General features: G+C 41.6%; 2 protein-coding genes across 4 annotated transcripts in view; both read right to left on the bottom strand.

The window, feature by feature from the left end:
* GSDMD (gasdermin D) overlaps positions 1-23,139 on the bottom strand; it is a 53,539-nt gene extending 30,400 nt beyond the window's left edge. The window contains exons 1-3 of the mRNA XM_058180780.1: positions 22,607-23,139; positions 19,562-19,669; positions 18,936-19,059 (exon numbers count right to left, since the gene is read on the bottom strand). Coding sequence (XP_058036763.1) covers positions 18,936-18,939 — 4 coding nt within the window. The 5' untranslated portion in view covers positions 18,940-19,059; positions 19,562-19,669; positions 22,607-23,139. The remainder of the gene's footprint in view (positions 1-18,935; positions 19,060-19,561; positions 19,670-22,606) is intronic.
* LRRC3C (leucine rich repeat containing 3C) overlaps positions 8,327-25,193 on the bottom strand; it is a 130,399-nt gene continuing 113,532 nt past the window's right edge. For all 3 annotated transcript variants that reach the window (XM_058180775.1, XM_058180777.1, XM_058180778.1), the window contains one exon: positions 8,327-12,856. In XM_058180775.1, the coding sequence (XP_058036758.1) occupies positions 11,971-12,753 (783 nt within the window). In that variant the 5' untranslated portion in view covers positions 12,754-12,856 and the 3' untranslated portion in view covers positions 8,327-11,970. The remainder of the gene's footprint in view (positions 12,857-25,193) is intronic.

Here is a 25,193-nt window from a genome sequence, read left to right as displayed (position 1 = left end):
CCACACCCACCCTCAGTTTAGCAAAGTGGGGAAAAGCTCTGATATGTCACGTGACAATGTGATGCCATGAGTTTGACACCCCTGTTATAAATTGTCAAGCATTCCCATCTCCAGAATATTCCATTCCACTCCCAGTTCCTGGATTTTCTAGTCCTTCCTCCCGAAGTCCCAAATGATGCTGAATTGTGGGTTGATAATCTAAATTATTATGTGCCCACCAGGTTTCCGAGCATTCCATCAACCGAGGGATCAAGGTAGGGGTGGTGGGATGGCGGTTGTTATAAAAGAAAGTCTGGAGCCGAGGGAGACCACTGTTCCTCAGATTGCCGGTTGTGAATCCCTCCTTGTGAAGTGGGGCCATAGGGGTCAGTTGGGCCTGTTAGTCACGTACCTGGCTCCTTGCTGCGTGACAACAGCCCTGCCCGAGTTGTTGGAGGTGGTTGCCGGGGTGGCGGTTGAGACCCCTAGACTTATGGTCATGGGGGACTTTAACCTGCCTTCTTCCGGCACATCATCAGCATCGGCTCGGGAGTTCATGGCCTCCATGATGGCCATGGACCTGACTCAAGTAGTGGATGGCCCCACCCACATTGGGGGAGGCACACTGGACTTGATTTTTATCTCTGGTCAGTGGATGAGTGATCTGGTTTTAGGAGATGTAGTCATTGAGCCATTGTCATGGTCGGATCACTCTCTCCTTCGTCTAGACTTTCAGACCGCCATCCAACACCGCAGGGAGACGGGACCAATACGGTGGTTCCGTCCCAGGCTCCTGATGGACCCGGAGAGGTTCCTGACGGAGCTTGGGCCATTCCCTGAGGATCTTGCCCATGGCACGGCTGAGGAACTGGTCGCGGCTTGGGAACGAGCCGCGGTCGGGGCCTTAGACTGTGTCGTGCCTTTGCGGCCTCTGACCCGGCGCAGGTCTCAACCAGCTCCTTGGTTCTCTGAGGAGCTGAGGGAGATGAAACGCCGGAGAAGACGCCTAGAGAGTGTTTGGAGATCCAGCCGTTCGGAGGCTGATCGGACACTAGTTAGATCCTATAGTAGGACCTACCTAGTGGCACTGAGGGAAGCGAGGCGTTGCTACGCCTCCTCCCTCATTGCATCGGCAGATAACCGCCCAGCCGCCCTGTTTCGGGTGACCCGCTCTCTCCTTCACCAGGGAGAGCGGGATGACCCGTTGCAGGGACGTGCTGAGGAGTTTAACGGTTATCTATACGATAAAATCGTTCAGCTTCGGGATGGTCTGGATCAAGATTGCGGCGATTCAGATGGGGCGTCTGAGGGGGGTCTTGTTGACATTGTTTGGGATGAGTTTGACCCTGTGGCTCCCGAGGACATGGACAGGTTGTTGGGTAGATTGAATGCCACCACGTGTTTACTGGACCCATGCCCCTCCTGGTTGGTACTGGCCACTCATGAGGTGACACGAGGCTGGCTCCAGGCGATTACGAGCGCTTCATTGGTGGAGGGAGTCTTTCCGGCCGCCTTGAAAGAGGCGGTGGTGAGGCCCCTCCTCAAGAAGCCTTCCCTGGACCCGGCTGTTTTAGGTAATTATCGTCCGGTCTCCAACCTTCGCTTTGCGGCGAAGGTTGTAGAGAGTATGGTGGCACATCAGTTTCCCCTTCACCTGGATGAAACTGTCTATCTAGACCCGTTCCAGTCCGGTTTCCGGCCCGGTTACAGCACTGAGACGGCTTTGGTCGCGTTGGTGGATGATCTCTGGAGGGCCAGGGATAGGGGTTGTTCCTCTGCCCTGGTCCTATTAGACCTCTCAGCGGCTTTTGATACCATCGACCATGGTATCCACCGTTTATCGGTGGTTCTCCTCCTATCTCTCCGATCGGTCGCAGACGGTGTTGACAGGGGGGCAGAGGTCGGCCCCGAGGAGCCTCACTTATGGGGTGCCTCAGGGGTCGATTCTCTCGCCCCTTCTGTTCAACATCTATATGAAGCCGCTGGGTGAGATCATCAGTGGCTTCGGTGTGAGGTACCAGCTGTACGCTGATGACACCCAGCTGTACTTTTCCACGCCGGGCCACCCCAATGAAGCTATCGAAGTGCTGTCCCGGTGTTTGGAAGCCGTACGGGTCTGGATGGGGAGAAACAGGCTCAAGCTCAATCCCTCCAAGACAGAGTGGCTGTAGATGCCGGCATCCCGGTACAGTCAGCTGAGTCCACGGCTGACTGTTGGGGGCGAGTCATTGGCCCCGATGGAGAGGGTGCGCAACTTGGGCGTCCTCCTGGATGAATGGCTGTCTTTTGAAGATCATTTGACGGCCGTCTCCAGGAGAGCTTTTTACCAGGTTTGCCTGGTTCGCCAGTTGCGCCCCTTTCTAGACCGGGATGCCCTATGCACAGTCACTCACGCCCTCGTGACGTCTCGTCTGGATTACTGCAATGCTTTCTACATGGGGCTCCCCTTGAGGGGCATCCGGAGGCTTCAGTTAGTTCAGAATGCGGCTGCGCGGGTGATAGAGGGAGCCCCTCGTGGCTCCCATGTGACACCTCTCCTGCGCAGACTGCACTGGCTGCCTGTGGCCTTCCGGGTGCGCTTCAAGGTTTTGGTAACCACCTTTAAAGCGCTCCATGGCATAGGGCCGGGTTACTTACGGGACCGCCTGCTGCGACCGAATACCTCTCACCGACCCGTGCGCTCTCACAGAGAGGGACTCCTCAGGGTGCCGTCAGCTAGGCAGTGCCGTCTGGCGACACCCAGGGGAAGGGCCTTCTCTGTGGGGGCTCCCACCCTCTGGAACGAACTCCCCCCAGGACTTCGTCAACTCCCGGACCTCCGAACCTTCCGCCGCGAGCTTAAAACACATCTATTTATTTGTGCAGGACTGGAGTAGATTTTAAATTTTATATTGGTTTTATATTGGTTTTAATGGGTTTTATTATGGATATGGTTTTTTAATATAATCGGGCTATGTAGAATAAGTTTTTTAATTGCTATTTTATCCTGTATTTATATGTATTTTTATTTGCCTGTGAACCGCCCTGAGTCCCTAGGGAGATAGGGCGGTATATAAATATGATAAATAAATAAATAAATAAAAATAAATAAATAATCCAGATCTGCAAGGTGGAAATGACAAAGAATTCTCTTCTTATATACCCTGCCTTTTTTTTTTTTTACTGCAGCAACTTAGGAGCCCTGTTATATAGTACAATGTTTTCCATTTCTGGGTAGCCTTAATATATCAAATGGTGGTCCTTTTTCATAGTATTATTTTATAGATTTTTTTATTATACATCACCCAAAGTCACATTTTCTGAGGTAGGCAACCATATAATTATGACGAAGAAAATAAATAAAAATGAAATAAAATAAATATGTGTGTAGCTCTAGAGAGCTAAACAAAGGAATGAGCACAATCCCAGACAAGAATCCAGCCCTTTCGATCTCTCCTTTATGAACTCCTGAAAATGTGGAGGGGGGAGGAATCCCTCTGCCTCAGTATGAAAACAACCCCTTTGGTACTCTGGGACGCGGTGGCTCAGGGGCTAGGATGTTGAGCTTGTCGATCGAAAGGTCCGCAGCTCAGCAGTTCGAATCCCTAGTGCTGCCATGTAATGGGGTGAGCTCCCATTACTTGTCCCACCTTCTGCCAACCTAGCAGTTTCAAAAGCACGTAAAAATGCAAGTAGAAAAAATAGGGACCACCTTTGGTGGGAAGGTAACAGCATTCCGTGAGCCTCTTGAGTTTATTCATGCTGGCCACATGACCACGGAGACATCTTTGGACAGCGCTGGCTCTTCGGCTTTGAAACTGAGATGAGCACCGCCCCCTAGAGTCGGGAGCGACTAGCACGTATGTGCAAGGGGAACCTTTACCTTTACCTTTTATTGTTTTCTATTTTTGTTCAATGTAGCTTCAATAACCCCAGCCAACTTTGCAAAAGGCTTTTCCAAATTGTCAAAGAAATTGTGCAAAGATTGAAGTCTGCAGTGATGATTTGACTGGGTCACCCCTCCTACAGGAAGGAATCGTGTAATTAAAAGCAGGCTTTCCTGTCCATGATGAAACACTGCTTGTTTTGCAACTCTCAAAATTGGCTTCCTGGGTTACTAGTCACACTTGTCAAACCCCAGGATTCATTATTTTTGAGAATCCTACAGCATCTAATTAATGTGGAGTGCATGTTTATAATTGATTATTGTGCATTATTTCTTTAGGCATTTTCACCCCTTACAAAATCCACTGGGTTTTGGATGGGCTATAAATATTTTATATCATAATAAAGTTGACACTTTATTCTTCAGCTAAAAAGGCTCCTATAACCAGCTAAACTACAGATAAGAAAAGTAAGGCAGTTCCTGTCCCCAGGGTTGAAGTCTAAACAATGACACAAAAAGATAACAGGAATGAGATGGAAGGAAGAAAATCAGCAAACTCGTGTATTAACGAAAGTTGCATACTTGTTTTATAGTGACAGCCATCAGGGTCAGTACTCTATCCTTAGAGAACCTTGATGAAATGGCTGATATTGTCAAGAGAATGTCATGAAGAGGTGACTTCTTCTGTCTGAATGCTCTCCAGATGTGTGGACAGACACTCAGAATTGGCCATAGTGATTGGGGGATTCTGGAAGTTGAAGTGCAAATACCTGAAAGTTGGACAATGTTGAGATATAGCATGATCCGAGGCAGGAATTGTTATGATTGGTCCTCTACTGGGGAGCCATTTGTCAAATGCAGTGTTGTTATGATTTTCTAATTTAAAAAAAAAACACCCTTCATTGAACTTTTATTGTATTAAATAGAACCTCTCTTCAAAGCATTGCTGCTTGTTTCTGGGGAGGACCATTTTTCTGAAGGTATATGCTGTCAGTATATTGTGAAACAGATCTTCTAAATCAGCCACAATTACAGCCAGTATATGGAATATACTACAATCAATGTATTACAGAATCCTGCAAGAGTCATTATAGAATAATTATAAAATAGGATATAAATATATCCCAGTATTCATTTATAATACAAAAATATGCTGAAACCAAGATCTATACAATTTAGTGGTCTGCTTAAATATAACCCTAAACCATAATTATTCGTTTTGTGCATTGTGAGAACCACATAGTATGTTATACATTTGGCTCATCATATCACCCTTGGTGATAAGCCAGACTCCAATGCTGATTCATTTTATGTATGGTATATGTACAACCCAATCTCTTATGTTGGTTTTCCATCAGCTATTAGCTCTAATATCTGTATTTTTAAGGGCTATTTTGTGTGTCCCTCCATTTTTTTGGTTTTATATTCTTGTACACTTACTGTTTCAGGATTCTTTAGCAGTATAGACTCATTAATTACAAGATCAATAGTTGTCTAGGAATCTAGCTTGAGACGACCCATCCTAGTTGCCTCCAAATATTTGAGCTAAAATCCTTTTACCTGCAGCCAGTATCTTGAAGGGACAAAGCTGGAGAGGGCTATTTAATGTCAAAACACTCAATATAAGCCTGTCTGATAGAAGAAAATCCCAGGCAGTGTAATTTGGGGACCACTGTTCTTTCCTAAGAATGTATGTACAGAGAATCCAATTTTATTTCTATAGTTACTCCTTATAAAAGCAGGGATCGTAATTTCTATCTTAAGAATTGTAGCCTTTAAAAAGTACTGGCAATTAATTCATCAAATGTCTGTATGTAAAATACATTTACATTCATGGCAGTTCCGAAATTGCATCTTTCCTAATAAAAGTTTATATTCTTGACCAAAAAAAAAAAAAAAGCTGAAGTAATTGTTTCTTGACTTCAGTTACCCAATTATCCTTCATTTATGAGGAAATTATTGTAATAGCTATTTCCAGTGATAAGCATATTCCCCAGCCAAGGAGTTAAACCTAATATTTTTCAAAGCAGACTGATAGATAGATACCTGTGGCCCCAGTTGACCTTAAATAACCCTTAAAATAGTGGTTTAAAATACAGTTGAACTTGCTCCGAGTCTGCACGGTTCAAATGAAAGATTGTTGTGTAACAATTTGGTGCACAAATTTCTCCTATTGCAACAGCCCAATTCTTATAGAGTGCCAACTGATGTTTCCCCTCCTGTATTAGTCACTCATTCTTCAAAGAAAGGCTGAGGTTTTTCTTTTTTTTAAAAAAAATATACAGTATAATAAGCAGATAGAAAGAATACTAATGTTTTTGAACTTGGTGTTGGAGATGACTCTTGAGAATACCATGGAGATCCAAGAAAACAAGCAAATAGATTATCAAACAGATCAACTCAGAGTTGTCTGTTGGGTCAACTCATAAACTCTTGACACAAATAATCAAATGATCCTACTTCAGGCACAATATGCTGTCTGGAAAAGGCTTTAATGTTAGAAAAAATGGAGGGAAAGAGAACAGGATGACCAGCAGAAGGCAGATGGCTAAGCTCACCTCATAAGACATGAGCTTAGTGACAGATCATCATGGAGAAAACAAAGCACACAATCAATTAAAAAACAATCAGGTAGGTCTCCTTCATCTTTCAAAATATCAATTTAGTTCCAGCCTCTTGATCCAGGGGACGCTTGTCTTCACATGATCCTGAAGATATTTGAATAACATTCCAAGAAGATTTAGAGAAAGGCAGCGCAAAGATCTCCCACTGCTATAGCTACAGTGGGTTTTTGAATACAAACTAATCCTGGAAGACACACCTTCGTTATCTCAAAAATATAGAATACAAATTCCATTCCTTTCCACCTCAGTTTGTTCTGGAAAATAATTATTTTTCAAACCCCTAAGAAACAAAGCTGGATTGTGCAACCAGCTCCTGCCAAAGTAATAATTAAAATAAAGATTTGTTTTTAGATCCTTATACATTTGTCCCATTTATTGCATTGATAGCAATACAATAATCTGACAGCCAAGACATAATATTGCTTTCCCGAGTCTGTTGCTCTCCAAATTGAAATTGAAATTAGTTCCCAGATTTTCAAGGCAGCATGACTTGCACTGTGTTCACTGGGAATTCTGCAGGCTCATGCCCAAGAAATGAGGAAGAAGATGGTAACCTTATCACAAAGGCTCTGATATGACCTTGTTCTCCAATTCACAAATCCCCAAAGGCTTCTTTTATTCATTCAAGGATAAGATAGTATTACACATTCTTGACTGAAAGTAGGGTAGTAATATCTTGTTTCTAAACCTTGAACACTATAAAAAGGAAGCCGGGGAGGCATTTAGTAATTCAGAAGAACAGTATCTTTGCTGCCCCACCAAGTGTTGAAATTCAGCTACAGTGTACTTTAATCCAGAAAGGGCTCAGTAAAGTAGTTACTCTTGCTTGATTACTTCTAAAATTGAGGACCTAATTAGTCGTGCATTTTTGCTAAGGCCCAGCTAAACACAAAGCATGTCTTAGGGATTATTTTACCCTTATTCTCATTCCTGCGCAAGACAGTTATAAAGCCCCAGGAGTTGTGATTATGAGGGGGTCAGGGCCAAAATTATTCAGTTACAACTAGTTAACTGAAACCATCCATCTCCTGCACTTCTCAGAAGGAGAACAAGGAAACAAGCTCCATGAATGAGTCCTGAACATCTCCAGAAAGAAACTGAATTAGCAGGCATGTCCTATCCCAATCTTAAGGCAGCAACTCCAGAAAGAGGCTGTTGAAGATCTTTGTTTTTTGTAACAAAGAAATGTTCTTGTCCGATGGTATTAGGGTAATATCAAGTAGAATCTGAGCCTCTGTCAAGCTCTAGACTTGTGTGGGATATTAGCAAAGGCAGTAGTTTTCCAAAATGCTTATTTCACATACACATAAAAATATGATATATGTAGTAACTGAGTACAGTACAAGGCATATAACGTGTAACCATAGGAAAAATAGGAAGTGCCAAGAAGGCTATATATTTTAAGCTTCAGATGTTGCTGTCATCTATGTTATAGAGTGGTTTTTTTTCATTTTTGTTGTGGAAAGTGTGCAACTTTACACCATTTTTCTTTCATTACTCAGCACTTTTTAAAAAAATGAATCTTTTCCTGTCTACCAGTTGTTTAGTGGAAACAAAGATCAAGATCTCTTTCCTCTCACCTGCCTCATCCACCATGTACTTTAGCCAATTTTCTAAGCTGATTTTTGGGGGACTGCTAGTTTGAACCATTCATATGAACTTAATGCCAATGCAAAAGTAAGTTGATTTTTCTATTTATCAAATTAGTATGTTTGCAGAATTTTTTTGGAAGCAATCAGAAGATCCATACCTTTCCAACAGCATGTTAGATTCTCAGATTCAAAACTGAGTTAATTTTGTAGCAAAAACAGGAGACATTTATATTAATATTTAGTAGTATTTTTATTTGGTATGTGGTTATATCTAAGTGCACTACAAAATCTATATCTATCCATCTATCATCTAACGATCTATTTTGCCCACTGCAGGAACCCACATATCTTGGTCCATCCCATTAGTTCAGCTGTGTGAAAACAAGGACCTCTTTCCAGAGACACAAGAACATCATGGCACCATCCAATACATCCTGCTTAATTATTGTTTATTTATCTTTTTTCATGGGAAAAGAAAATTAAATAAATAACATTGTTGGGGAAGGGAAAACAGGAAATACTTTGATTATTACATAACTTCTTTGTTTTCTCCCTTTTGTGCATGTGTAAAGGTTTTCAGTGAGCATTCTGATTTCTCAAGATTTTCTTTGTGCGCAGCTCTTTGTAAACTACCAGCATCCCATTAGAGGAGTCCAACCGCATACTGGGAATGTAGAGAAGAGGTACTAAGTTTGAAAAGCTCAAGGCATAAGGCTGCTTATCAACGGAGAAAGAGAGCGTGTACATTCTTCTCATCCTGTGTTTCCTCAGTACTTGGTCACAGTAGCAGGTCAGCTCTCATCTGGATCCTCACACAAACGTTTGGTGACCAGCGCCCCTTCTGTTTGATGGTACACAACAGCAACACAATCTCTTTCTTCCAATGAAGGCGTTTTGGCTTTTATTGGTAAGGAAACAGAAGACGGAACCTCTTGAAAATCAAGGGAAGAATTTTGTTACAAAGTAGGTAGGACTTGCAAAAAAAAACCTCGTCCACCCACAAAAAGCTCTGCCCTGAAAAACCAGACCATAAAGCTCTTGAGGAGGCAACCTCTCAATAAAGGGCACTTGAGAGAATGGCAGGTCGATGCAATCTCTACCTCTTACCCACATGGGCCACAGCAGAGTGTAAGATGGTCTAGTAACCTGGCAGGGCAGAATTCCCTCAAGTACAAACCAGGTAGGCACATGAGGAATACAGGTGGACCTCCAGGTCATAATGGCAGTTTTGAATGATATGCCACACAGATGGTTTCATTGCCTACAGCTCCATCTCCAATATTAAGAACCTCAATATCCAGATTAAGTAAAAATAGTCTCCAAGCACACTTCCCTAAAGTTCTCCACATTTGCTTCTTCCAATATTTAGGGAAATCTTGACAAAGCAACCCTTGAAAATGGCACATTGGTATATATATATGAAGGTGGTGCAAAGTTGGGTAGCAGGAGACATCAGATTTGTTTACATTTTCTACTAACATTATGTCTTAGTTGGAGCCATTGCAAGTTTTATGTCTGGATAATTTTGTTTCCCTTAAAAAAAACCTACTTATGTGAGTAGCACAACGCGGGGATCTCAACCATGTCAATTCCCGTCACATTTCAGATACCTGGAGATATGGAGGGTATCACAGTTGAGACGTGAGAACATCTGGCTTACATTCATGAAGATAGGTAGGAAGAATAGATAGGCATCAAGGACCAGCCATACTGCTAGTGGCCCTATTTTAACAATGCAGAGGATGAATTGTATTAGAGTTCCAGTATGAGCCACAATCCTGACAGGCACCAAGTATGTAAAACTGCATTTCTTAATATCCCCAATCCTGCTACATATTGAGACTGCTGGGGGTTGTATCTGACACATCTGGAAAATGCTGGCTTGAGGAAAGCTGTTATAAAAACTTTTTTTTTATCATTGCTCAAGTGTTGGATTCTTATTCACACAAGCAGACCCATTTCTAGGAGGGAAGAAATAACAAAATGCAAGATGTGAATGGCTCTCCCTCCCCCACCCCTTTCTTCCATTTCACAGATTCGTATTTTTGGTTCTGACAAATGGAAAGAAAGCAATGCTCTTTTGGAATCCAATTAAATTATTCTCGTATTTGATTCTAGAATGTTTTGTTTTTAAAAAAAGGTATTGAAGAACATAATCCTCATTATTCTATTCTATACCTTACATATATTGTAGATGTATCCTCCATTTCATGTTTGACTACTTATCCAAATATTTATATTAGTGATCCGTAAGTCCATATTCATGAGCAGAAGTGAAGCATTCCAGCAAAATGGATATCCAGCTATTGCTACAGATTATATTTAAAAATTGACCCATTTTAAAAACTACTGACTTGTGTTTGAATTTCCACATTTTTTAAGTCCAGAAAATTTAGCCAAAGAAAATGTGCAGTGTTCCCCTTGAGAAGAAAAAAAAATGACAACTGCTATACATTTCTTGGTCATGTGACATATGTTGCTTATAGGTGCCCAGCTAAATAATGTTGGCTATTGGTTGATGATTTCTGTGTAATAGTTATTATTTTCTAAGTTATTTCATCAGAATGAACCAAGCTCTCAACTGTTAGGCTTTTTGAAGTCCTCTATCACTAGTGTCATGATGCAACCATTTTGTAACGAGAAAGAAAATGAGTGAAAAGAATAATCACACCTTGATTAAGTGAAGTCACAGCATGGCAGCTTTCATTTTCTTAGAACACAGACCTGCAGACAAGGTTCTTACCTAGGACAAGATTTCACCAAGCCATGTACTGGGCAAAGAAGTTTTGAAGCAGGTGAAATCACATGCTGCCTCTTCCCCTACACACAAAGTAGCTGTGAATGTAACTTCAAAGATAGCTGAACTGTTTGCAGAAGCAGATATCTTGTCTACAGCTTCTGCTGTTCCTGTTGTTCTCTGAATCAAGGTGATTATGAATGTTTTCTTTGTGTTGTTTTCTGAATTTTTGCTGCATCACTTCAATTGAGATTTTCCATTTCTAAATAGGCCCCATAAAGAATCTTACAAAAGCAGTAAAATTGGCAAGAATGGCTTAAAATATTCTTTGACCCTTCTTTCTGTCCCTCCCTCTATACTTAATATACTAATAGATTCCTGCAAATAAGAAAAATATTTATTTAATTTTTTAAAAAACATATTGATATGAAGCATTGGAGAGGAAACTCAACAATGGTTATCAACTGTGTGTTCAAAGGATCAGTATTTGAATTTGGAATTATTTGCACATGAATAATAGGCTGGCATGTCTTCTAGTATTTAATTATTACTATTACTATTATTATTATTGTGCCTTCCCAAGACTTAGAATACTACCACTGTGTAGGGCAACTCCTAAAAGCCCAACACAATTAGTGGGAACCAGGTTGGGGAAGTTTGCTTTTGACTCCAGTAAGTTAGGGCTGCAGCAAAATCCTTGTGACAACAAGAGAAAACAGAATCATCTCACTCCCGATTCTTGGAATCTCTAGAACATTATATGGTGGGAACTTCCTCCATGGAATAGTACAAGAGGTTGAGAGCTGGGAGGTTTTGCAAAGTCTGGGTGTGACGGTGCCTCCACTGCAGCACTGAGAAATAACTGATACATAACATGGCACTATTCCATACATTGAATTGTGCCAGTGAATTCAACCATGGCTATGATTTATGATTACTTGTGTTTTTTCATTGCTCAGGAATGAAAGTAAGTGAGGCCTTTTATATAAGCAAGGCCTTACCTCCTTAAGTCTTTTAAAATTTTCATTCTTTGTTTAATAACAGTCTCTTCAGCCATTGTGCATTCAAGCATCTAGCAGACATGATCCACCCAAAGTAGATGTAAAACCTATCTACTCCAATGGACAATAGTTTCCTGGGGATTTGTGAGGGTGAAAGGATTATTAATTTTGGTCACACTACAGTGCTAATTGTAGATGACTCTTCTGACTTCTTCTGCTTGCTGGGCAAGGATTTGAGATACTCTAAGTGTCGTCGGGCATCCTCTTGATTCTGCCGGACATAGTAGATTAAATATGAGATCACCATGGCGAACCAGCCGAACATGGTGACCAACATGGCGATGTCTGTGGTCTTTTTATAGATGTTGCAGAAATCTATGTCTCCAATCAACTGCAGAAAAGGCTTGCCAATGTGCTCTTTCCGTGCAGAGGCATCACACACAATCCCATCAGAGGTACCAGCAACCAGCTCTACTCTTTCAACCAGCTGTTGGAGTGTGCAGTCACAGAGCCAAGGATTGTTGGATAAGTTGGCTTTGGCTTTTAGTGCACTGAAGACATCTTTATTGATTGACACTAGCTTGTTAGAAGACAAGTCCAGTGAATGCAGGTTCTCTGACAAGCTCCTAAAGACTCCAACTTCCATGCGACTTATGACATTGTGGGACAAGTCTAGTTCTACTAGAAGTGGCAAATGTTGGAAGGCGTCATTGGGCAGGAAAGAAATCTGATTATAATCCAAGTATAACTTGTTGGTATCATTGGGTATATCTTTTGGGATAACTGTAAGTTGAGCTTTACTGCAGCGGAAAGTTTTGAAGCCATCTTCAGTGGAGGGATAACACCCCTTGGGAAAAGTGGTGGCTGAGTGGAAACAAAAGGCCATCAGAACAAAACTCTGGAGGAGCAGCCACATGGCAACTGAGTGGTAGAGGAACCAGTCCAGAAAAGGCATATTGGGGCACCAGGTAACTGTGTATCCACTCTGTCATCTGTTCCTTCCAGTACTTTCTCTGTTTCTTAGGAAGTCTTGGAGAATATGACTTAGGGAGTGCTATCTGTGGAAGACAGAACAGGCGGGGGAAAGCTAGGTATGAACCAACACTTTAGAATTTCCACTATCCAAACAAAAGGTATGTGGTCTGGGTATATTTTCTATATTAACGGAGAATTGATTCACATTGGACAAAACTGAAGTGCGAGAGTGTATCTCATCAATTGGAGTGTATCTCATTACATTCACACAAAGGCTAGGCCACCTTCCATAATTAATTGGGTGGTTGGAGCTGTGATCATGCATACTCATCCCATTCCATATGGCCCTTAAGGTTTACCCAAGATTGAACTTGTTATGTGAACCCAGACTGCCATTTTCTATTAGCAGAAGTATAATTTCAAATATGGGTTCACATTCTAAATTCTGCTAACCAGGGAGAGTGGCTGTTCCTAGTTTGAAAGACACAGGAAGTTTTACGGGGAAGGACTAAAGTCTTGTGGGACAGGACTAAGAGAGTAAAGAGCACTGTCCCATTCGTTGAATAGGATGACTTAGTTTAATGTGCACTCAGTAGGTAAGATGAATAAAATATATCTGCAGGTGCATGGCAGGCACCTCTATGTGCTCATGCTAATTTGCAGACAATTTATCTGTCTGTTACATTTTTCCAGCAAAACACACCCAAAGCGACTATAGATGCAGATATTAGCTACTATATATATATATATATATATATATATATACACACACACACACACACACCCCACTAATGAACAGTTTCCAACTTAACTTGAGAACCCTGTATACATATTAAGAGGGCCTCCTTGTTTTTAATCCATATTTAGCCCATAGAGCTCGCTGGATGACTTTGGGCCCATCACTTTCTCCCAGCCCAACCTACCTCACAGGGTTGCTGTTGTGGGGAATAACAAGAGAAAAGGAAAGAACACGATGCATGCCAACTCCTGTTCAAAAGATGGGAGATGATGGAGGGAGGGAGGTTAGGTAGGGAGGTATGATAGATACACAGATAGGTAGAGATGAGACTATAATTCTATTAACAATGCCATATTATAAAAAGCAAGTTTCTGGCAAGATCACCGACTACTAAATTCCACACCAGAGTATTGAATTCCACCACCTAGCAGATGATAAACCCTGTCCTGGTTGCAGATGAAACCTACATCAGCTCAGGTGACTAGATCAGGAATTGAGAACATGATGTGAATCAGCTCTTTGTTCAGGCTTATAGAGATCTCAATTCTTTTTTGACAGAAGAATTAGCTGGCTTGAAGAAAGCATAGTGTAGGCATCCTGTTAGAACAGCCAAAGATTAGCACAATGTAACTGCAACATAAAGCCATTACGGTAATGACCAGGATGCAAAGCATTTCACATTCACTATTGTACAAAGATTTTCTTTATGATAACCAGAACGTATTTTGTTGGGAAGCTTCAGTTATCCACTCTACTCTCCAACTGGGTACAAGGGACTGTTATCAGCACCCCACTGGGCATGCTCGTAAGTATCATTCTGAGTGGAAGCAGAAAACTTTTAACAGGTTGGAGAAAAGCTAACTTGGAATTCTGAGAGCATTTTGTGAGCAGTTTTTTTTTCAAAGGTCTGTCATGGGTACACTTCACATACTAGTTGCCATGATGGATCACATCAGTCACAAAACAGAAGATTATATTTTTCACCATCATCCCTAGTTCTACAGAATGTTTATCACTACAATTTAGCACCATCTTTTTTTCTGAATAGGTGGCAGTTACCTATCACTTTTATTTTCTAAAAAATTCCATTCTTGGAAATAAAATGAGGCTGGGACTTGCCCCTTTGCTTTGCAACATGTCAGATTCCCATTTAACTTCTATTTAAATAAAATAATATTTTTTTAAAAATCAGTTGCATGGAAGTCTGATGAGAAAGAGGTCTTTAAGCACCATTTCTGGAGTAGGCTTTGTATTTTAAATTGATAGATCTGCTGAAAAGACACGTCCTTTATAAAATAATGATTGGACCATTGCTTCTGAATATCTTCCTTGTCCCATTCCAACATATTTTAAACAAAGAAATAAGGGATAAAGCTCCCTCCCTCCAAGTAACACAATTCAACTATGTCTGAAAAAGAAAGACTGTAGTTTGGGGGGGAAAAACCTGTAAGAGAGGCACATATAGACTTGAAAAGTTTAGATGATCCATTTCATACTATATTTTGTAAATTCCAAAATAAATTCTAAAAGGGAAAAAAAAACCAATCAGATGAGGTTGAGGTTGGGAAGGTAACCATTAGCAGAAAAAAAGAAATTAGCTAAAAGATAGACCCAGTTCCATTGGCATCAAATCAGCTGTTTGTGAAATATACCCATGTAGCAGTTTCAACCTTTGTCCTCCACAGAAATATCACTGCCTATCAAGTATCCAAGAACATCTCTCTTGTCTGGATTAAGCTTTAATGTGTTTACTCTCTTTTGAGCTATTTTAAACACCAGGTATCAGTTTAGATATTGGAACAACTTTATTGGATTTCAGTGGGAAAGAGGAAAATGACTGGGTTTGTCATTACTATATGAAGGGCTTGCAAACTCTCCAAGTGATTTCACCTATATGTTAAATTGCCTGGAGATAAGATGGAACAGCAGAACCAACAGAGACAGGAATTTGCCTTCCAGTTCTGAATATGAATCATTCACTAATATGTCCAAAACAATCTCCGACACACAACTGTAAATCAGATTGAAACATCTGTCACATCAGCATCATTCAGATTTTTTTTTTACAATTAGCAAGTAAATAAAATAATAATAAACAGAAATACCACACTATCATCTCAGAAGTTGTTTCCTTCCCCTATTTAAAAAAAAAGGGGGGTGGGAAGTAATATCTACTGATCCAACTTCATCCCAAATTGCAATAGGTTTTAGCCTTGGAAAGGGAAGATTTAAAAGGGGGAAACTTGTATAACTGATTGAATTCTCTAATACAGTGGTACCTCCAGGATCATCATTAATTGGTTCCAGAAGGCACAATACCAAAAACAATGAGTACCAAACAAAATTTTCCCATAAGGATTAATATAGTGAGTCACAAGGCAGCCAACATAGGCAAGTTCTAGCTTGTGCATTGAGTACTAAACAAACAATGAGTACCGGAACAAAATTTTTGCATCAAAATGCATTGAGTACCAAATTTGATGGATTTCAAAGCAGTTGAGTACCAAAGTACCACTGTACTTGTTGCAAATACCATGCTATGCCATGCTTTATTAAAGTTAGTTGAATATTCCACATAATTTGGTTAATATTTTTATATCATATAAAGTATGAAAGTATAATTTATCAACTACAATACAGGCAATCCTTGATTTATGACCACAATTGAGCCCAAAATATTGTTGCTAATTTGTTAAAAAAAGTGAGTTTGCCTCGTATTACTTTCCTGCCACATTTGTTAAGTGAATCACTTCAGTTGTTAAATGAATAACATAGTTGTTAAATAAATCTGGTTTCCCTTTGACTTTGCTTGTCAGAAGGGATCACATGACCCTGGGACACTGTAACCATCATAAATATGAGTCAGTTGCCAAGTGTTTGAATTTTGGTTATATTATTATGTGGATGCTGCAGTGGTCATGTGTGTGAAAAACAGTTTTGTTATTTTTTTCAGAGGCTTTGTAAATTTGAACGGTCACTAAATAAACTATTAGAAGTTGAGGACTACCTGTATTCGTTTCCATAAAATACATTACACCCAACCAAATAAATTAGATTTAAGGGTTAATGCTGCCTATTTTCTTTGTAATCAGGAATCAGTGGCTAAAGTTCACTCTCAAGGCACCTCATTGAATATTAGCTTCTGCTTATATATTTTTATATTTTTACCTCTAAGGATGCTGAGAATATTTGTAACTTTTGTTCTAAAAAAGGGAAGGAAAGAAAGTGTGTACAACATAGTCAGGAAGCAAAATGTTATGGCACATACTGTACTTTTTTAATGAATACTATGCAGTCAATGGAACAGCCTAGTGGCTGAACTCAATGGATCTTTGCCCAGTCCAGAAAGCCAGAGAGAGAGAGGTCCCATAGACTTTCAAAAAAAATTATCTTACAGTAGAACTATAAAAGGTTAAGAGTCTAGAATTCCATCAAAGGAGCCAAGCAAAGTTGTTTGGGTCTTTCCTCCATTTCATGAAAATGGAATTTTTGCCAAAAAGGCAATCCCATTAAATGATGAAAGAGATTCAATTTTAGTCCTTATAAATGATGGATTGTTGTGCTTAAAAGCACCCAGAATGACGAGGAAATCCCTGCCTATGATAGACTGGCCAATTAACCACTCTGATTTCCAAGGAGACTTGGAGCAAGCCCCTTTGGAATTAATATACATTAAGGGGCTTTAGGTCTAGGAAATTACAGCTTTCATACATAAACTATTGTACTTCCTTGTTTTCAAGACAGTAGCTAAAGAGACCTTAGCCAGTCAGGGCAACCATTTGCAGCAGAGCTCTGATATAATTCAGGAACTAAAGCAGTGGTTCTCAACCTTTATAGTGCTGTGACCCCTTTAATACAATTCCCCACGATGTGGCGACCCCTTTAATACAATTCCCCACGATGTGGCAACCCCAACCATAAAATTATTTTCGTTTTGAATTTATCGCACCTGAAGCCGTATTGGCTAGCGATCTGAACTGCTTGCGACTGCCTTGAGGACGGAGGCATTAAAGCGGAGACTCCTCCCCTATTAAGTTTATCGCACCTGAAGCCAGATTAGGCTAGCGATTGGGAGTGATTGCAGCTGGCTTGAGAGGGAGACATCAGAGCAAAGATTTCTCTCTTTTTTAATTCATCGCGCCTGAAGCTGAATTCGGCTAGTGATTTGAAGAGCCTGCAGCTGGCTTGTGGAGTCAACCATTGGAGCGCGATTCTTCGACTTCCAAGTATACTTCCCATATTTCCGATGGTCTTAGGCGACCCCTGGCAAATCGTCATTCGACCCCCAACAGGGTCCCGACCCACAGGTTGAGAACCGCTGAACTAAAGCTACTGACAGAGTAAGGAAGTAAGTTGAGGCACAGCTTTGTATCAAGAAAAGAGCACAGGAACTGGACTTGAGGTGGGGGCTAAAGTGGCTGCCAGTGTCAAAGGAGAAACTGAGAGCATTCTGTGGATCAGTGTTTCTCAGCTTCACATGTGTGGATTTCATCTCCCAGGATTCCCAAGTCAGCACACTGCCTGGAAAATTCTGGAAGTTGAAGTCCACACATCTGAAAATTGCTCAGATTAAGCAAAACTTTGGTGGATTGTACTCATTTTGATGGAAGACTATTAGACAAATGAAAAATCTTCATTAAAATGTTTTTTCTTCAGTTTTTGAAAGCAACATTTCAACTACAATAGAAAGAGTGTGTGTTAGCCTGGCCCTTTACTTTTGGCTTGCATAAATAGGAACAGTAGAAAATTTTGAGTAACTAAGTCTACCAGATTTCAGTTACTAAACTCCTGATGACCAAGGGGTTACACATAACCCCTTGGCTGCCCTTTCAGGATCATCTGAATGTTTGCAGCTTATATTTGGTAGACTTTTTTTGATCAGCAGTGATGAGTCAAAATGCCTTCCAAGCGATCAGGCAATACTACTTAAATGAGACAAGTCAGATCTGAATTTGGCTCATTTTTTTAAAGCTTTTCAGAGCCTTGGTGTGCCACAAGCTTTGGGATGGCAGAAAATCAGTGAATTGCTTATATGTCCTTATTCAAAGGTGAGCAACAAATAAGTAATGGTGTAGTTGCCAGATTTTAGGTTTTAATTTACATTTTTATAGAGTCAGGTGAACAGACATTCAAGTAAAATAGGTTAATTTTTCTGCGATTCAGGAGAAACATAAGTGACTCTGGTATTTTGTCTCTCAGCAGCTGATATTATCTCTTTGAAGCCATTATTAAATGTATACATCCTCTAGTAATTTAGTTCTAAACATTTAACTAGATTTATTTATAATGTTTATTGTAACAAATGGTATGCCACTGCATTTCCTGAGTGGCTTTCCATATCAAAAGAATAAGATTAAGAGCAAAATGCAATTAGTACAATTATAATCCAATGTGCCATCATATTGGGGGTAGCATGATCTTACTCATCTCCAAATGCCTTCCTGAAGAGCCATGTTTTTACAGGTAGGAGGGGATGGTCCAGATATGCAGGGATAAGCTGTCCCAAAGGAGGAAGGTCATCACTGAGAAGGCGGGAGCCCAGAATCCCTGAAGATAGCAGCAGTAGAGTCAGAACATATACAAATCTAGCAAGCATCCTTTTTGAGCAATACAAAACTATGAAGGCAGAACACTATGTATGAAAATGGAAGAGCAGTAGGTAAAAAGAAGGGCAGGACTGTCCAAATAGTTATTGGTGTCCTACTTGATACCATCATGTGGAGTGTCCTCAGTAACACCTCTGTCATCTATTATAGGTGATAATGTCAATGATACCATGCCTCACTCCATTCTCTTCTTGGGGATACAGGGGAAGAAGTTACTACCTTACACCTACTAAAAGTAGGCACTTCCTAGTAGTAGATATAAAGTAGTTCTTGACTTTTCATCAAGGGGAACCTCACTGTGCAAGCTAGGTTTAAGGAAGGAACAATTTTATTGCTTCATTCCTTTCTCTCGGAATTCTGCTTAAATTTCCTTTCACTGAGAGGAATATGGTGAAGGAATGAGGGAGATGAATGTCTGTATGCTGAGACATATCAGGACTTACCCCTCTGGAATATCCTCTGCATTATACACTCAGAGATTGGCCCTCTCAGTCTGGGCCTCTAGGAATGATGAGTGCACCATAACATTTTGAAGACACCAAATCAGAAGTCTGAAAATTATGGGCACAAGGTAGAATTATCATTGGAGTGCCAAATAATTTCAACTGCTCAAGAGTCTAAATCACATGAAATGACCAGGATCCTGATGTTTACAGGACCATTTTTTTTCTCATGTGAATCTGCTCAAATAATGATATAATAATAATAATAATAATAATAATAATAATAATAATAATAATAATAATAATAATAATAATAATAATAATAGTAATAGTAATAATAATAATATAATATGCCAAAACTATAGTAGGTCTGACAGGCAAGGTCCTTTAAAGCTGGAATTTATGTGTACTTTATCTTTCACGAGAAAGTTTTGTCTGCTCCATTAATGTCCTTTCACTGTCAAACCTCGTCTCTTCCAAGCTTTTTCTAGGATTCCATCGAAAATCTGAATTGATGATTTAACAAAGTGGTGACCGCAAAAGCAACTCCATTCAGAAATAAATCCCATTGTTTCCCAGTCAAGTGCCTTCTAGATGTTATATGACTACAATCCTAGAATTCCCTAGCCAACATGGCTGTGCTAGTTGGGATTGTGAGAGCTGTAGCCCCAACAGATCTAAAAGATGCCAAGGAGGAGGAGGTTGATGTGAAGCATTAAAACCTAATTACTTCATTTGTACTACCCGGTGCCAGCCCTGGTATCTTTATGAGTGTTGCCTTGGGAGCTTTTTGAACAAAAGAGAGGCAATTAAAATGTTTTAGATAGACTGCATTGAACATTTAGAATTTCCCTAAATTCTTACTCCCTGAACTGGCTGTTTAATAAGCCCCTGAGCAGCAACATGAGCTTTGCTTAATGTACACAATATGCAAAACCTCATTTCTGTGAGTGTTGTCAAGAAGCTGACCCAGTACAAGAGTGCTCTTCTTACACGAAGTAGCCATTGTTCACAGCTCCAGAGGAGCCAATATGGAGAGCATCCATATCTCCTGGAGTGTTTGTCCTATGACATTTCCAGACTTCTAAAAACTGCAGCATGTACACCTCTGCCAATTTCTTTAGCTTGTTTTGGGGTTTTTCTAAGCCTAACTTCAGAAGATATTGAATTGCAGATTTTGGTGTAGCAGAACAAAACCATCTCTTACACACCCCCTTTTCTTTTTTTCTTTTCTTTTCTTTTTTTTTTGGATGCTGCTGCTGTTCTGATGTCATTTTTCTTGGTGGACCTAGTCTGCAGAAAGGAAGTCATCTGCGATAAAATAAGGAGATCTTTTTCTTAAAAAAAAAGTCTAGTATAATACTGCTCTTAAACAGGATAGATGTATGAGTATTAGAATGACCCATCTTCTGGGACAGCAAGCTAATGCTGTAATGTATGTGCATATGTAGGGAGAAAGTCTGACACACATGCATGGGGGGAAATCTGAATCAGGTTTACGCCATGTGATTTACAAATGCATCATTTTTCTTCAATCTTGTATCACGCGTGGGACTATCACCTCTACCTCCAGCATTATGGTTTGCAGAATGTGAATGATGGGAGATGTGGCTCCACACATCTGGGAAAGGAAGAATCATTAGAGAAGGCTATGCTGAGAATCAAATTTGAAGGGAAGAAAAGCTTGTTATGTTTCATTTTTTTAAAATGGTGTAGCATTTCAATACTTTATTCTTGCTATTCCATTTAGTCTATTTATTTTACAGGATTTGTGTGTTGGTGTGTTTGTGTCTATATGTTCATGCACACGCTCCTGACGCTTTGATGAAGAGCTAGGAGAAATGGCTACAACTGGCCACTTTCTAGTATGCTACTATGAAATAGCTTACAAAGCAGTATCAGTATCTTCTTTTTAAATATAAGCAAAACTTGCCAGAATGTGGAAAAACTATGTTAAACAAAAAACAGAGGGTGGTTGAAAACTCTTAACCCACTGTGAAAAATCACTAACTTAAATCATGTTGCGACAATGATTTCCATCAGACCAAGTACGAATGAAGGTGAAAATCAGCTTTCTCACGATAAAAAAAATCTTGATTTCCTCCCCCCCCCCTTTTCAAATTAAGGTTAAAAAGCCATAATCTTTTATTTATAAAAATAAAAGATTTTATATGGAAGGTAGCCACAAGGGGGCACCCGAGCAGCTCGCTCCCTAATAGAGACAGCTCGGGGCACACATGCACACACTCGCCGCTAGCTCAGTGTAGGAGATTCCCCAGCTTTAGTTGACAATAGCACAATATGCTACGTCGTTCCTAGAAGTTCAGATAAGGAAAGCACAGGGAGTAGGAGAACGAAAGGTGCAAACATGAAGCCTGCTTGGATCGGGCTCCTCAGGATTCCGTTCCGCAGCTGGTTGCCTTACCTGGGTCCTGAAGGAGGGTCGAAAAATCACACACCCCTTTCCCGCCCCCTCCGGAAAATTCAGGCACCGTGGCCCTTCGACAAGTCCTCCCCCTCGGAGCTTCCCACTCCTTTCTAAAGAACGCCGAGGCTGCGATCCTGGGCTGGCTGCACCAGCCACAAGGCCCACGGGGGAGGTTCCGTCTGAGTAGCCAGAGCTGTCTCGGATTGCGGCGTGACTCCATTGCCCCGCGATTGCTCCTCTGCAGGATTCCCAGCGATCAAAGATGTGCAGCCCCGGTCAATGCGATTTTCCACGCATTTCCTCGGAAGTAAGCGGCTCCCAGGGAATAGTGTCCGAGGGGCTGGCTTGCTTCTGAGTAAATACCAGTTCAGGTGCACGTCTGTCTAGGTGGGGGGGGGGGTGCTGGGGGAATGGAGGAAAAAAAAGAGTTTGTCCTCAGATGCAACTTTCACCCATGCGGGAAAGTTGCACCAGCTCGTTCATACTGCAGCCTAGCGCCTCTGCCGCCTTTCTGAAACTGTCTCGGGCTTTCGGAAGCGCGGGCCCTCGAAGAGCCCCGTTTGCTCGCCTCATTCGTCTGTTCCACACGCGCGGGGCGGAGGGATGATGGGACTCACCTGCTGTCGCCTTTTGCCTCCAGCCACCGGTTTTCTCGGTCCTCCGGAGACCTGCAGCCCAAGGGGCGAAGAAACAAGGCGAATGGGTGGAAGGGGCGTCTTCAGAATCCGCCACGCTCCCCGTCCAAGCAACAGGCATTGCGGCTTTTCTCCCTTTCCTCCCCCAGCTCCCGCCTTTCTCTTTTTTGTTATCCCTTGAATCCGCAGGCTTTGGAGCCTCCCGGAACGCGAAATCGGTGACCCCAGCCCTCCGCAAGGAGCCCCATCACGCCCGGGCAAGACGCGGGAAATTTGCCAGGTGATCACCGCCCTGACACGCGTGTCAAGGTTGGACTCGTCGTGCGAATGCCTGCCGGAGGCGGACGCTACCGGATCCCCACGGTCAGAATTTGGGCAGCTTAGGAGGGAGTAAAAAAGTCGCGGTTCCCGAGGGGTGGAAGGTAGATGTGTGCCGCTCAGTGGAAGACCCAGCTTGTGTATATGTGTGTGTGTGTGTGCGTGTATGTGTGTGTGCGTGCGCGCGCGCGCCCGTCCTCCCGCCACTGGGCGTTTGAGCGAGGGTGGGTTTCCCCGTTTTCTCTGAGAACAACCCTCTCCTTTGGGGATTGAAAACCCCGCCTGGCACCAGAGCGAGCGAGCTAGCCCGCCCCTACACACACAGAAACACACGGACACACATCGCCGCCTGCAACTAGAATTTTGCCCTTAGCTGGGAGAAAGCTGAAATAGGAAGGGATGGTAAGAACATAGAGGACAACCCAAGGCATCCGGGAAGGCATAATTCTCAATTCGCGCGCGTGTGAGCACCTGAACGCAGAATTTTCTCGGGTGGATAAAGCGCTAACATTCCGCGGGACAAATGAACCTTAGGTTTCTTGGGACGAATGTCGTCCGTCCCCCCTCCCCACCTCTTCCCCGCGCGCACACACATGTAATCATCCCCCCCCCCCAAATAAATGCATCAAGTAAGCAAGCTCTAAAGCTCACGAACATTATTGTTCAATGTTCAGGCTGAATGTGAACCTGGAAATCCCAGGCTGGAGAAGATTACCGTATCCCTGACACGCATTTTACAGAGAGACGAAATAAATTTCAGTGTGTGGCAAGATGTATTGAGACAAGGAATGAGTAATGAAAGGGGGAAACTTTCTCTCTTTCTTGAAAGGCATGAGAGAGAGAGAGAGAGAGAGAGAGAGAGAGAGGAGTCAATTGATGGGAAGGCAAGGATGGAGGTTTAAGAGAGAGAAAGCAGAGCTGTTCCAAACCAGCTCTTGTTGTATAAGGAGGAGCTTCCATGTTTGTTGTTGTTTGCCTAATTGAACCCTGCTTGCAATTGGTCCAACATTTATACAGAGGAGGAGAATTTGAGCCTGTATAGACTCTTCTTTTGTTGAAGAGTGTATGTACATATAACAGATAGTTATTAAAGATGGCAGGGCATGCAGAACCCAGCTTTCTTAAGTATCCTACTGTATTGGTATCCCTGGTTATAAGTTTCTGGTCCTCAAAGGTATATTTGAAAATGAGAAAATATGCAATTGGTATCAGTTACAAAAGCAAGCAGAGGGGCTGAAATTGATGGCCAGCTATGTTTGGTCTTCTTAAAAATAACTATTCATATACCAAGAAACAATATGAAGCACAAGAAAATCAATCACATAGCTTTTTTGTATGTTGTAAGCCTGTCACCCAACCACCTGCAGGGGATCTCTATTTGCCACCCCCTGAAGTGAGGTTAAAGGTAAAGGTTCCCCTCGCAGATACGTGCTAGTCGTTGCCAACTCTAGGGGGCAGTGCTCATCTCCGTTTAAAAGCCAAAGAGCCAGTGATGTCCGAAGACGTCTTCGTGGTCATGTGGCCGGCATGACTCAATGCCAAAGGCGCACGGAACGCTGTTACCTTTCCACCAAAGATGGAGAAGCTCTATACAGTCAGTAAAAACAAGACCAGGAGCTGACTGTGGCTCAGATCATGAGCTGCTTCTTGCAAAATTTAGGCTTAAACTGAAGAAAGTAGGGGAAAGCACCAGGCCATTCAGGTATGAACTAAATCATATACCTGATGAATATACAGTAGAGGTGACAAATAGATTTAAGGAATTAGATCTGATAGACAGAGTGCCTGAAGAACTATGGACGGAGGTTCGCAACATTGTACAAGAGGTAGCAACTAAAACCATTCCAAAGAAAAAGAAATGCAAGAAAGCAAAATGGCTGTCTGAGGAAGCTTTGCAAATAGCTGAGGAAAGAAGAGAAGTGAAAGGCAAGGGAGAAAGAGAAAGATACACCCAATTGAATGCAGAATTCCAGAGAAAAGCTAGAAGAGATAAGAATGCATTCTTAAATGAACAGTGCAAAGAAATAGAAGAAAACAATAGAATAGGGAGGACCAGAGATCTCTTCAAGAAAATTGGAGATATGAAGGGAATGTTTCATGCAAAGATGGGCCTGATACAGGACCAGAATGACAGGGACCTAATAGAGGCAGAAGAGATTAACAGGAGATGGCAAAATTACACAGAAGAACTATACAAGAATGAGCTTAATGTCTCTGATAACCATGATGGGGTGGTCACTGACCCTGAGCC

Source organism: Ahaetulla prasina, chromosome 4, assembly GCF_028640845.1.
Source record: "Ahaetulla prasina isolate Xishuangbanna chromosome 4, ASM2864084v1, whole genome shotgun sequence".
Classification (NCBI taxonomy): domain Eukaryota; kingdom Metazoa; phylum Chordata; class Lepidosauria; order Squamata; family Colubridae; genus Ahaetulla; species Ahaetulla prasina.
The sequence above is the reverse complement of the archived record's forward strand: the minus strand, read 5'-3'. Positions and strand labels throughout refer to the sequence as shown.